This window comes from Rutidosis leptorrhynchoides, chromosome 9 (genome assembly GCF_046630445.1).
Source record: "Rutidosis leptorrhynchoides isolate AG116_Rl617_1_P2 chromosome 9, CSIRO_AGI_Rlap_v1, whole genome shotgun sequence".
NCBI classification, from domain to species: Eukaryota; Viridiplantae; Streptophyta; class Magnoliopsida; order Asterales; family Asteraceae; genus Rutidosis; species Rutidosis leptorrhynchoides.
Genome location: NC_092341.1, coordinates 93,819,801 through 93,835,169, shown reverse-complemented (window position 1 = coordinate 93,835,169; position 15,369 = coordinate 93,819,801). Strand labels below are relative to the sequence as shown.

General features: G+C 34.2%; 1 protein-coding gene across 1 annotated transcript; it reads left to right on the top strand.

The window, feature by feature from the left end:
- Positions 1-235: 235 nt before the first annotated feature.
- Positions 236-1,550, top strand: LOC139868259 (uncharacterized). Its single transcript, XM_071856587.1, has 3 exons — positions 236-706; positions 772-1,006; positions 1,318-1,550. Exons 1-3 carry the CDS (start codon positions 236-238, stop codon positions 1,548-1,550), a joined length of 939 nt encoding a protein of 312 aa, XP_071712688.1.
- The last annotated feature ends 13,819 nt before the right edge of the window (positions 1,551-15,369 follow it).

Sequence of the window (15,369 nt, the reverse complement as noted above, 5' to 3'; positions counted from 1 at the left end):
TCTTTTGGTAATTATGTTAAGTTCTATGTAAAAACTTTTTTGGGTAATTGTTTTGAGAACTTTCTATGCATCAGTAATCATCTAGTTTCTATCTTGGGTATTTTTTTACATCCTTTATGTTCTTGCATATAAAACAAAATAAGTTGGTAGGTGCACTAAAATTGAAACAAGTTATGAAACGGGTTGTTATCTCTAATATTTTGTGTAATGTATATGCTTTTGAAACAGGTAATTAATGGATTTAGAAGACGAACTTGTGCTTATGCTCATTATATGTTGGTATTGGATGATAAATAATTTACAAAGAATTGAAAGGATTAGAGATAACACTTCGGCATTGAGTGGGCATGCGTATACTCAAGAATTATTAACCGGATCAAATACACAATGTCATGAAATGATGCGTCTTTCTCGTGATGCATATGTGTTGTTATGCAACCATTTTAAACAAAAAAATTGGTTGACAAGTAGTAGGACCATAAGTGTTGAAGAGAAGATGGCAATGTTTTTGATAACTTTAGGTCACAATGAAAGTTCTCGAGCGATTAAACGGAGATTCCAACACTCTACACAAACTATTCACAAATGTTTCCATGAAGTACGGCGTGCAATGATGAAATTTGCAAGGGAAATTATAGTGCCAACTTCCTCAGAAGCAACAACGAATATGTCACAACGCAATAGAAATCTAAGAGAAAAACTTCCGGTATGCCTTTTTTTATAACCTTAAACATCGTTAAATAAATTCTTATTATTTTTGTCTTTACAAAGGGGGCGGTAGGTGCATTGGACGGAACACTTATACATGCAGTTGTACCACATAATCAACAAACTCGTTATAGAGGTAGAGGAAAAGGTGAATGTTATCAAAATGTCTTGGGAATATGTGATTTTGATATGATATTTACATTCGTCTGGGCCGGATGGGAGGGCATAGCACATGATGCTAGAGTTTTAACGGAAGTCGCTTATAACCCAACGTCTGGCTTTCCATTTCCTCCACCAGGTACAATCGTTCTTCATTAACGTTAATTAATATATACACGTTGATGCTATATATATTTATCTATTTGGTTATAAATAATATAGATAAATATTATCTTTGTGATGCCGCCTACTCCAACACCCGTGGATTTTTGACTCCGTATCGCAATACAAGATATTGGTTAGCGGATTTTCGGCGTCGACGAGCCATAAATAAAGAAGAAAAGTTCAACCATGTTCATGCACAACTTAGAAATGTAATTGAGCATGCATATGGTGCTTTAAAGAAAATATTTTGAATTTAACGAGATATGGCTCCTTATCCTTTTCTAGTACAAAGGGACGTTGTGATCGCGTGTTTTGCGATTCATAATTTTATTAGAAAATACAACATTTATGATGAAGTGTTTCCAGAATTTGAGGATGATGAGGAACCATCCGAAGAAAATGAGCAACAAAATATGCAAGGAGTTGAATGTGGTTCCCAAGGCATTCAATTTATGAACAATCTACTTGATGAAATTGCTAATCAACTCTTTTCAAATGAACAAATCGTTAACAATTAGATGCCGTTTGTCCTTTTTTTTTCTTTCTATGAATGAATGTTAAGATATCAATATGATTTTGGTAATTTTAAGATGTTTTATTTATATTTTATTTTAACTTATATGTGTTGTATTTTATTTAAAGTTTCTATATTTAATTCAGTTCAGAACAGATCAAATTTTTTTTATTATTCAGCACTAATAATACATAAGGTTAAAATTATAATTTTATTTTATTCAGAGTGTTGATTCAGAATACATATCAAACAATGAATTTTCATTCAGAAGCATACTGATTCAGAGCTTCTGAACCATTCAGAGCTCTGAATCGTTCAGTGCTAAATCATTCAGTTTTATCAAACGCACCCTTAGATTGTTATTTGTTACAAACATCGGTAGCGTAGAGTACACAAAGTGAGACGACGACCACTGAATTGAATGTTGTTCTCAACCAATCACTGCAAACTTTTTTTCATCTATTCCGTATTTATTTATTTATTTATTTATTTATTTATTCATTCATCGACAAATTGCTATTCCCAATGCCTTTTTTTATTAATTTTCTGTATCAAACCTACTTCTTTCCCTCTTGCTCTCGTTGGTTGATATTTTTTTTTCAATTTCGGATCCATGTTTTCGACTCACTTTGCGCGAAGACTAATCCTTGAGACGACAACTGAAATGTCCCGTTCTTATTGATTAAAAATGTTCCATATTAATTGATTTCGTTGCGAGGTTTTGACCTCTATATGAGACGTTTTTCAAAGACTGCATTCATTTTAAAACAAACCATAACCTTTATTTCATCAATAAAGGTTTAAAAAGCTTTACGTAGATTATCAAATAATGATAATCTAAAATATCCTGTTTACACACGACCATTACATAATGGTTTACAATACAAATATGTTACAACAAAATAAGTTTCTTGAATGCAGTTTTTACACAATATCATACAAGCATGGACTCCAAATCTTGTCCTTATTTAAGTATGCGATAGCGGAAGCTCTTAATAATCACCTGAGAATAAACATGCTTAAAACGTCAACAAAAATGTTGGTGAGTTATAGGTTTAACCTATATATATCAAATCACAATAATAGACCACAAGATTTCATATTTCAATACACATCCCATACATAGAGATAAAAGTCATTCATATGGTGAACACCTGGTAATCGACATTAACAAGATGCATATATAAGAATATCCCCATCATTCCGGGACACCCTTCCGATATGATATAAATTTCGAAGTACTAAAGCATCCGGTACTTTGGATGGGGTTTGTTAGGCCCAATAGATCTATCTTTAGGATTCGCGTCAATTAGGGTGTCTGTTCCCTAATTCTTAGATTACCAGACTTAATAAAAAGGGGCATATTCGATTTTGATAATTCAACCATAGAATGTAGTTTCACGTACTTGTGTCTATTTTTTAAATCATTTATAAAACCTGCATGTATTCTCATCCCAAAAATATTAGATTTTAAAAGTGGGACTATAACTCACTTTCACAGATTTTTACTTCGTCGGGAAGTAAGACTTGGCCACTGGTTGATTCACGAACCTATAACAATATATACATATATATCAAAGTATGTTCAAAATATATTTACAATACTTTTAATATATTTTGATGTTTTAAGTTTATTAAGTCAGCTGTCCTCGTTAGTAACCTACAACTAGTTGTCCACAGTTAGATGTACAGAAATAAATCGATAAATATTATCTTGAATCAATCCACGACCCAGTGTATACGTATCTCAGTATTGATCACAACTCAAACTATATATATTTTGGAATCAACCTCAACCCTGTATAGCTAACTCCAACATTCACATATAGAGTGTCTATGGTTGTTCCGAAATATATATAGATGTGTTGACATGATAGGTCGAAATATTGTATACGTGTCTATGGTATCTCAAGGTTACATAATATACAATACAAGTTGACTAAGTTATGGTTGGAATAGATTTGTTACCAATTTTCACGTAGCTAAAATGAGAAAAATTATCCAATCTTGTTTTACCCATAACTTCTTCATTTTAAATCCGTTTTGAGTAAATCAAATTGCTATGGTTTCATATTGAACTCTATTTTATGAATCTAAACATAAAAAGTATAGGTTTATAGTCAGAAAAATAAGTTACAAGTCATTTTTGTAAAGGTAGTCATTTTAGTCGAAAGAACGACGTCTAGATGACCATTTTAGAAAACATACTTCCACTTTGAGTTTAACCATAATTTTTGGATATAGTTTCATGTTCATAATAAAAATCATTTTTCTCAGAAGAACAACTTTTAAATCAAAGTTTATCATAGTTTTTAATTAACTAACCCAAAACAGCCCGCGGTGTTACTACGACGGCGTAAATCCGGTTTTACGGTGTTTTTCGTGTTTCCAGGTTTTAAATCATTAAGTTAGCATATCATATAGATATAGAACATGTGTTTAGTTGATTTTAAAAGTTAAGTTAGAAGGATTAACTTTTATTTGCGAACAAGTTTAGAATTAACTAAACTATGTTCTAGTGATTACATGTTTAAACCTTCGAATAAGATAGCTTTATATGTATGAATCGAATGATGTTATGAACATCATTACTACCTTAAGTTCCTTGGATAAACCTACTGGAAAAGGGAAAAATGGATCTATCTTCAACGGATCCTTGGATGGCTCGAAGTTCTTGAAGCAGAATCATGACACGAAAACAAGTTCAAGTAAGATCATCACTTGAAATAAGATTGTTATAGTTATAGAAATTGAACCAAAGTTTGAATATGATTATTACCTTGTATTAGAATGATAACCTACTGTAAGAAACAAAGATTTCTTGAGGTTGGATGATCACCTTACAAGATTGGAAGTGAGCTAACAAACTTGAAAGTATTCTTGATTTTATGTAACTAGAACTTGTAGAATTTATGAAGAACACTTAGAACTTGAAGATAGAACTTGAGAGAGATCAATTAGATGAAGAAAATTGAAGAATGAAAGTGTTTGTAGGTGTTTTTGGTCGTTGGTGTATGGATTAGATATAAAGGATATGTAATTTTGTTTTCATGTAAATAAGTCATGAATGATTACTCATATTTTTGTAATTTTATGAGATATTTCATGCTAGTTGCCAAATGATGGTTCTCACATGTGTTAGGTGACTCACATGGGCTGCTAAGAGTTGATCATTGGAGTGTATATACCAATAGTACATACATCTAAAAGCTATGTATTGTACGAGTACGAATACGGGTGCATACGAGTAGAATTGTTGATGAAACTGAACGAGGATGTAATTGTAAGCATTTTTGTTAAGTAGAAGTATTTTGATAAGTGTATTGAAGTTTTTCAAAAGTGTATAAATACATATTAAAACACTACATGTATATACATTTTAACTGAGTCGTTAAGTCATCGTTAGTCGTTACATGTAAGTGTTGTTTTGAAACCTTTAGGTTAACGATCTTGTTAAATGTTGTTAACCCAATGTTTATAATATCAAATGAGATTTTAAATTATTATATTATCATGATATTATCATGTATGAATATCTCTTAATATGATATATATACATTAAATGTCTTTACAACGATAATCGTTACATATATGTCTCGTTTAAAAATCATTAAGTTAGTAGTCTTGTTTTTACATATGTAGTTCATTGTTAATATACTTAATGATATGTTTACTTATCATAGTATCATGTTAACTATATATATTTCCATATATATGTCATCATATAGTTTTTACAAGTTTTAACGTTCGTGAATCACCGGTCAACTTGGTTGGTCAATTGTCTATATGAAACATATTTCAATTAATCAAGTCTTAACAAGTTTGATTGCTTAACATGTTGGAAATATTTAATCATGTAAATATCAATCTCAATTAATATATATAAACATGGAAAAGTTCGGGTCACTACAGTACCTACCCGTTAAATAAATTTCGTCCCGAAATTTTAAGCTGTTGAAGGTGTTGACGAATCTTCTGGAAATAGATGCGGGTATTTCTTCTTCATCTGATCTTCACGCTCCCAGGTGAACTCGGGTCCTCTACGAGCCTTCCAGCGAACCTTAACAATTGGTATCTTGTTTTGCTTAAGTCTTTTAACCTCACGATCCATTATTTCGACGGGTTCTTCGATGAATTGAAGTTTTTCGTTGATTTGGATTTCATCTAACGGAATAGTGAGATCTTCTTTAGCAAAACATTTCTTCAAATTTAAGACTTGGAAAGTGTTATGTACAGCCGCGAGTTGTTGAGGTAACTCAAGTCGGTAAGTTACTGGTCCGACACGATCAATAATCTTGAATGGTCCAATAAACCTTGGTTTTAATTTCCCTCGTTTACCAAATCGAACAACGCCTTTCCAAGGTGCAACTTTAAGCATGACCATCTCTCCAATTTCAAATTCTATATCTTTTCTTTTAATGTCAGCGTAGCTCTTTTGTCGACTTTGGGCGGTTTTCAACCGTTGTTGAATTTGGATGATCTTCTCGGTAGTTTCTTGTATAATCTCCGGACCCGTAATCTGTCTATCCCCCACTTCACTCCAACAAATCGGAGACCTGCACTTTCTACCATAAAGTGCTTCAAACGGCGCCATCTCAATGCTTGAATGGTAGCTGTTGTTGTAGGAAAATTCTGCTAACGGTAGATGTCGATCCCAACTGTTTCCGAAATCAATAACACATGCTCGTAGCATGTCTTCAAGCGTTTGTATCGTCCTTTCGCTCTGCCCATCAGTTTATGGATGACAGGCAGTACTCATGTCTAGACGAGTTCCTAATACTTGCTGTAATGTCTGCCAGAATCTTGAAATAAATCTGCCATCTCTATCAGAGATAATAGAGATTGGTATTCCATGTCTGGAGACGACTTCCTTCAAATACAGTCGTGCTAACTTCTCCATCTTGTCATCTTCTCTTATTGGCAGGAAGTGTGCTGATTTGGTGAGACGATCAACTATTACCCAAATAGTATCAAAAACACTTGCAGTCCTTGGCAATTTAGTGATGAAATCCATGGTAATGTTTTCCCATTTCCATTCCGGGATTTTGGGTTGTTGAAGTAGACCTGATGGTTTCTGATGCTCAGCTTTGACCTTAGAACACGTCAAACATTCTCCTACGTATTTAGCAACATCGGCTTTCATACCCGGCCACCAAAAATGTTTCTTGAGATCCTTGTACATCTTCCCCGTTCCAGGATGTATTGAGTATCTGGTTTTATGAGCTTCTCTAAGTACCATTTCTCTCATATCTCCAAATTTTGGTACCCAAATCCTTTCAGCCCTATACCGGGTTCCGTCTTCCCGAATATTAAGATGCTTCTCCGATCCTTTGGGTATTTCATCCTTTAAATTTCCCTCTTTTAAAACTCCTTGTTGCGCCTCCTTTATTTGAGTAGTAAGGTTATTATTAATCATTATATTCATAGATTTTACTCGAATGGGTTCTCTGTCCTTCCTGCTCAAGGCATCGGCTACCACATTTGCCTTCCCCGGGTGGTAACGAATCTCAAAGTCGTAATCATTCAACAATTCAATCCACCTACGCTGCCTCATATTCAGTTATTTCTGATTAACTATGTGTTGAAGACTTTTGTGGTCGGTATATATAATACTTTTGACCCCATATAAGTAGTGCCTCCAAGTCTTTAATGCAAAAACAACCGCGCCTAATTCCAAATCATGCGTCGTATAATTTTGTTCGTGAATCTTCAATTGTCTAGACGCATAAGCAATCACCTTCATTCGTTGCATTAATACACAACCGAGACCTTGCTTTGATGCGTCACAATAAATCACAAAATCATCATTCCCTTCAGGCAATGACAATATAGGTGCCGTAGTTAGCTTTTTCTTCAATAACTGAAATGCTTTCTCTTGTTCATCATTCCATTCAAATTTCTTCCCTTTATGCGTTAATGCAGTCAAGGTTTTTGCTATTCTGGAAAAGTCTTGGATGAACCTTCCGTAGTAACCAGCTAGTCCTAAAAACTGGCGTATGTGCTTCGGAGTTTTTGGGGTTTCCCACTTTTCAACAGTTTCTATCTTTGCCGGATCCACCTTAATACCTTCTTTGTTCACTATGTGACCGAGGAATTGAACTTCTTCCAACCAAAATGCACACTTTGAAAACTTAGCGTACAATTCTTCCTTCCTCAATACTTCTAACACCTTTCTCAAATGTTCACCGTGTTCTTGGTCATTCTTTGAGTAAATAAGTATGTCATCAATGAAAACAATGACAAACTTGTCAAGGTATGGTCCACACACTCGGTTCATAAGGTCCATGAACACAGCTGGTGCATTAGTTAAACCAAACAACATGACCATAAACTCGTAATGACCGTAACGTGTTATGAAAGCAGTCTTTGGAATATCATCTTCTTTCACCCGCATTTGATGATACCCGGAACGTAAGTCAATCTTTGAATAAACAGACGAGCCTTGTAGTTGATCAAATAAGTCGTCGATTCTCGGTAGTGGGTAGCGGTTCTTGATGGTAAGTTTGTTCAGCTCTCGGTAGTCGATACACAACCTGAATGTACCATCTTTCTTCTTGACAAACAAAACAGGAGCTCCCCACGGTGATGTGCTTGGTCAAATGAAACCACGCTCTAAAAGTTCTTGTAATTAGCTTTGCAGTTCTTTCATCTCGTGGGGTGCGAGTCTGTAAGGAGCACGAGCTATTGGTGCAGCTCCTGGTACAAGATCTATTTGAAATTCAACGGATCGATGTGGGGGTAATCCCGGTAATTCTTTCGGAAATACATCTGGAAATTCTTTTGCAATGGGAACATCATTGATGCTCTTTTCTTCAGTTTGTACTTTCTCGACGTGTGCTAGAACAGCATAGCAACCTTTTCTTATTAGTTTTTGTGCCTTCAAATTACTAATAAGATGTAGCTTCGTGTTGCCCTTTTCTCCGTACACCATTAAGGGTTTTCCTTTTTCTCGTATAATGCGAATTGCATTTTTGTAACAAACGATCTCTGCTTTCACTTCTTTCAACCAGTCCATACCGATTATCACATCAAAACTCCCTAACTCTACTGGTATCAAATCAATCTTAAATGTTTCGCTAACCAGTTTAATTTCTCGATTCCGACATATATTATCTGCTGAAATTAATTTACCATTTGCTAATTCGAGTAAAAATTTACTATCCAAAGGCGTCAATGGACAACTTAATTTAGCACAAAAATCTCTACTCATATAGCTTCTATCCGCACCCGAATCAAATAAAACGTAAGCAGATTTATTGTCAATAAGAAACGTACCTGTAACAAGCTCTGGGTCTTCCTGTGCCTCTGCCGCATTAATATTGAAAACTCTTCCGCGGCCTTGTCCATTCGTGTTCTCCTGGTTCGGGCAATTTCTAATAATGTGGCCCGATTTTCCACATTTATAACAAACTACATTGGCATAACTTGCTCCGACACTACTTGCTCCGCCATTACTCGTTCCGACACCATTTGTTCCTTTCGTTCTATTAACCCCTGGTCCGTAGACCTCACACTTCGCCGCGCTATGACCATTTCTTTTACACTTGTTGCAAAATTTGGTGCAGAACCCCGAGTGATACTTTTCACACCTTTGGCATAGCTGCTTCTGATTGTTGTTGTTGTTGCGGTTATTATTGTTGTTGGGATGATTGTTGTAGTTGCTGTTGTTGTTGTTGTTGTTGGGCCGTTTGTTGTAGTTGTGATTGATGTTGCGATTGTTGGGATAATTGTTGCGATTATTGTTGTAATTGCTGTTGTTGTTGTATTGGTGATTCTTATCACCGTTTTCCTCCCACTTTCTTTTGACTTGCTTCACATTGGCCTCTTCAGCAGTCTGTTCTTTAATTCTTTCTTCAATCTGGTTCACTAGTTTGTGAGCCATTCTACATGCCTGTTGTATGGAGGCGGGCTCGTGTGAACTTATATCTTCTTGGATTCTTTCCGGTAATCCTTTCACAAACGCGTCGATCTTCTCTTCCTCATCTTCGAATGCTCCCGGACATAATAGGCACAATTCTGTGAATCGTCTTTCGTACGTGGTAATATCAAATCCTTGGGTTCGTAACCCTCTAAGTTCTGTCTTGAGCTTATTGACCTCGGTTCTGGGACGGTACTTCTCGTTCATCAAGTGCTTGAATGCTGACCACGGTAGTGCGTACGCATCGTCTTGTCCCACTTGCTCTAGATAGGTATTCCACCATGTTAATGCAGAACCTGTGAAGGTATACGTAGCGTACTTCACTTTGTCCTCTTCAGTACACTTACTTATGGCAAACACCGATTCGACCTTCTCGGTCCACCGTTTCAATCCGATCGGTCCTTCGGTTCCATCAAATTCCAAAGGTTTGCAGGCAGTAAATTCTTTGTAGGTGCATCCTACACGATTTCCTGTACTGCTAGATCCAAGGTTATTGTTGGTATGTAGCGCAGCCTGTACTGCGGCTATGTTTGAAGCTAGAAAAGTACGGAATTCCTCTTCATTCATATTCACGATGTATCGAGTAGTCGGTGCCATTTCCTTCAAAATAGTCAAATGGAACAAGTTAATCATACAGAATATTAAGAGTAGTTAATAGTATTTCGTAGCATAATATGAACTCATTTATAAAAGCTTTTTCTTCATATTAGCGTTTTATAAGTTTAAATTCGGGTAGTACCTACCCGTTAAGTTCATATTTAGTAGCTAATATACAATTAAACTACTACAATTCTATATGAAAAACTGATTATAATAATATTTCGTGTTCAAACTTTTACACAATATTTTACAAACTTACAATACCGCTTATTTTACATATAGCATGAAATATAGCACACAATAAATTTGATACAAGATGGTTGTGAAGATAATTCTAGTTAGTACACAAGTCGTTCAGCAAAGGCAATAAAGACACGTAATTCATACGTCCAGAAACAAGTCATGCATTCTGGTTTTACTAGGATTACTTCCCATCCTTGATCTTGTGGAACATAACCGTTATGGTCGTTGATAAGACAGCGTGTTGTAACGTCGTCAAAGGGACGAGGGTTACGTAATGTCCAACAGTCCCGTAACAATCTAAAAACCTCATTTCTTACCCCAATTACCGACTCCGTCACTTGTGGGAACGTTTTGTTTAATAGTTGTAGCCCGATGTTCTTGTTCTCACTTTGGTGAGAAGCGAACATTACTAATCCGTAAGCATAACATGCTTCTTTATGTTGCATGTTAGCCGCTTTTTCTAAATCACGAAGTCCAATATTCGGATATATTGAGTCAAAATAATTTCTTAACCCATTGCGTAAAATAGCATTTGGGTTCCCCGCAATATATGCGTCAAAGTAAACACATCATAACTTATGGATTTCCCAATGTGATATCCCCCATCTTTTGAACGAAAGCCTTTTATAAACCAAGGCATTCTTGGAACGTTCTTCGAATGTCTTACAAACTGATCTCGCCTTAAATAGTTGTGCCGAAGAATTCTGACCGACTCTAGACAAGATTTCATCAATCATGTCTCCGGGTAGGTCTCTTAAAATATTGGGTTGTCTATCCATTTTGTGTTTTTATACTGTAAAATAGACAAGAGTTAGATTCATAAAAAAAATACTTATTAATACAAGTAATTTTTACATATATCATAAAGCATAAGCACACTATATTACATATATTACACCACACGAATACAACTATCTTATTCTGACTCGCTTGTTTCTTCTTCTTCGGTTTTGGTTCGTTTTGCCAAGTTTCTAGGGATATATGATGTTCCCCTAATACGAGCCGTCGTTTTCCACATTGGTTTAGAAAAACCTGGTGGTTTAGAGGTTCCCGAGTCATTATTACAACTTAAGGACTTCGGGGGTTGACGATACATATAAAGTTCATCGGGGTTGGAATTAGATTTCTCTATTTTTATGCCCTTTCCCTTATTATTTTCTTTTGCCTTTTATAAATTCAGTTGGGGTAATTTCTATAACATCATCGGAATTCTCGTCGGAATCCGATTCATCAGAGAATTGGTAATCCTCCTAATATTTTGCTTCCTTGGCGGAAACACCATTGACCATAATTAACCTTGGTCGGTTGGTTGAGGATTTTCTTTTACTTAACTGTTTTATTATTTCCCCCACCGGTTCTATTTCCTCCTCCGGTTCCTCCTCTTCCGGTTCCGATTCTTCTTCCGGTTCTGATTCTTCTTCCGGTTCTTCTTCGGGAACTTGTGAATCAGTCCAATATATATTCGACTCTTCGTTATTATTAGGTGAGTCAATGGGATTTGTGCTAGAGGTAGACATCTATCACACAATATCAAACTTGTTAAGAGATTAATATATCACATAATATATACATGTTAATAATATATAGTTTCCAACAAAAATGTTAAGCAATCATTTTTAAAGAAAACACGGTCGAAGTCCAGACTCAGTAATGCATCCTAACAAACTTGATAAGACACACTAATGCAAATTTTCTGGTTCTCTAAGACCAACGCTCGGATACCAACTGAAATGTCCCGTTCTTATTGATTAAAAACGTTCCATATTAATTGATTTCGTTGCGAGGTTTTGACCTCTATATGAGACGTTTTTCAAAGACTGCATTCATTTTAAAACAAACCATAACCTTTATTTCATCAATAAAGGTTTAAAAAGCTTTACGTAGATTATCAAATAATGATAATCTAAAATATCCTGTTTACACACGACCATTACATAATGGTTTACAATACAAATATGTTACAACAAAATAAGTTTCTTGAATGCAGTTTTTACACAATATCATACAAGCATGGACTCCAAATCTTGTCCTTATTTAAGTATGCGATAGCGGAAGCTCTTAATAATCACCTGAGAATAAACATGCTTAAAACGTCAACAAAAATGTTGGTGAGTTATAGGTTTAACCTATATATATCAAATCACAATAATAGACCACAAGATTTCATATTTCAATACACATCCCATACATAGAGATAAAAGTCATTCATATGGTGAACACCTGGTAACTGACATTAACAAGATGCATATATAAGAATATCCCCATCATTCCGGGACACCCTTCGGATATGATATAAATTTTGAAGTACTAAAGCATCCGGTACTTTGGATGGGGTTTGTTAGGCCCAATAGATCTATCTTTAGGATTCGCGTCAATTAGGGTGTCTGTTCCCTAATTCTTAGATTACCAGACTTAATAAAAAGGGGCATATTCGATTTTGATAATTCAACCATAGAATGTAGTTTCACGTACTTGTGTCTATTTTTTAAATCATTTATAAAACCTGCATGTATTCTCATCCCAAAAATATTAGATTTTAAAAGTGGGACTATAACTCACTTTCACAGATTTTTACTTCGTCGGGAAGTAAGACTTGACCACTGGTTGATTCACGAACCTATAACAATATATACATATATATCAAAGTATGTTCAAAATATATTTACAATACTTTTAATATATTTTGATGTTTTAAGTTTATTAAGTCAGCTGTCCTCGTTAGTAACCTATAACTAGTTATCCACAGTTAGATGTACAGAAATAAATCGATAAATATTATCTTGAATCAATCCACGACCCAGTGTATACGTATCTCAATATTGCTCACAACTCAAACTATATATATTTTGGAATCAACCTCAACCCTGTATAGCTAACTCCAACATTCACATATAGAGTGTCTATGGTTGTTCCGAAATATATATAGATGTGTCGACATGATAGGTCGAAACATTGTATATGTGTCTATGGTATCTCAAGGTTACATAATATACAATACAAGTTGATTAAGTTATGGTTGGAATAGATTTGTTACCAATTTTCACGTAGCTAAAATGAGAAAAATTATCCAATCTTGTTTTACCCATAACTTCTTCATTTTAAATCCGTTTTGAGTAAATCAAATTGCTATGGTTTCATATTGAACTCTATTTTATGAATCTAAACAGAAAAAGTATAGGTTTATAGTCGGAAAAATAAGTTATAAGTCATTTTTGTAAAGGTAGTCATTTTAGTCGAAAGAACGACGTCTAGATGACCATTTTAGAAAACATACTTCCACTTTGAGTTTAACCATAATTTTTGGATATAGTTTCATGTTCATAATAAAAATCATTTTCTCAGAATAACAACTTTTAAATCAAAGTTTATCATAGTTTTTAATTAACTAACCCAAAACAGCCCGCGGTGTTACTACGACGGCGTAAATCCGGTTTTACGGTGTTTTTCGTGTTTCCAGGTTTTAAATCATTAAGTTAGCATATCATATAGATATAGAACATGTGTTTAGTTGATTTTAAAAGTCAAGTTAGAAGGATTAACTTTTGTTTGCGAACAAGTTTAGAATTAACTAAACTATGTTCTAGTGATTACAAGTTTAAACCTTCGAATAAGATAGCTTTATATGTATGAATCGAATGATGTTATGAACATCATTACTACCTTAAGTTCCTTGGATAAACCTACTAGAAAAGGGAAAAATGGATCTATCTTCAACGGATCCTTGGATGGCTCGAAGTTCTTGAAGCAGAATCATGACACGAAAACAAGTTCAAGTAAGATCATCACTTGAAATAAGATTGTTATAGTTATAGAAATTGAACCAAAGTTTGAATATGATTATTACCTTGTATTAGAATGATAACCTACTGTAAGAAACAAAGATTTCTTGAGGTTGGATGATCACCTTACAAGATTGGAAGTGAGCTAACAAACTTGAAAGTATTCTTGATTTTATGTAACTAGAACTTGTAGAATTTATGAAGAACACTTAGAACTTGAAGATAGAACTTGAGAGAGATCAATTAGATGAAGAAAATTGAAGAATGAAAGTGTTTGTAGGTATTTTTTGTCGTTGGTGTATGGATTAGATATAAAGGATATGTAATTTTGTTTTCATGTAAATAAGTCATGAATGATTACTCATATTTTTGTAATTTTATGAGATATTTTATGCTAGTTGCCAAATGATGGTTCTCACATGTGTTAGGTGACTCACATGGGCTGCTAAGAGCTGATTATTGGAGTGTATATACCAATAGTACATACATCTAAAAGCTGTGTATTGTACGAGTACGAATACGGGTGCATACGAGTAGAATTGTTGATGAAACTGAATGAGGATGTAATTGTAAGCATTTTTGTTAAGTAGAAGTATTTTGATAAGTGTATTGAAGTCTTTCAAAAGTGTATAAATACACATTAAAACACTACATGTATATACATTTTAACTGAGTCGTTAAGTCATTGTTAGTCGTTACATGTAAGTGTTGTTTTGAAACCTTTAGGTTAACGATCTTGTTAAATGTTGTTAACCCAATGTTTATAATATCAAATGAGATTTTAAATTATTATATTATCATGATATTATCATGTATGAATATCTCTTAATATGATATATATACATTAAATGTCTTTACAACGATAATCGTTACATATATGTCTCGTTTAAAAATCATTAAGTTAGTAGTCTTGTTTTTACATATGTAGTTCATTGTTAATATACTTAACGATATGTTTACTTATCATATTATCATGTTAACTATATATATATCCATATATATGTCATCATATAGTTTTTACAAGTTTTAACGTTCGTGAATCACCGGTCAACTTGGTTGGTCAATTGTCTATATGAAACATATTTCAATTAATCAAGTCTTAACAAGTTTGATTGCTTAACATGTTGGAAACATTTAATCATGTAAATATCAATCTCAATTAATATATATAAACATGGAAAAGTTCGGGTCACTACAACAACGTGTTTTTCAAGCTTTTTGGGATCGTGCATAGTGAACCAAGGTAACTCCATAAGGAGTTTTTTTTTTATGCTCTATGAATT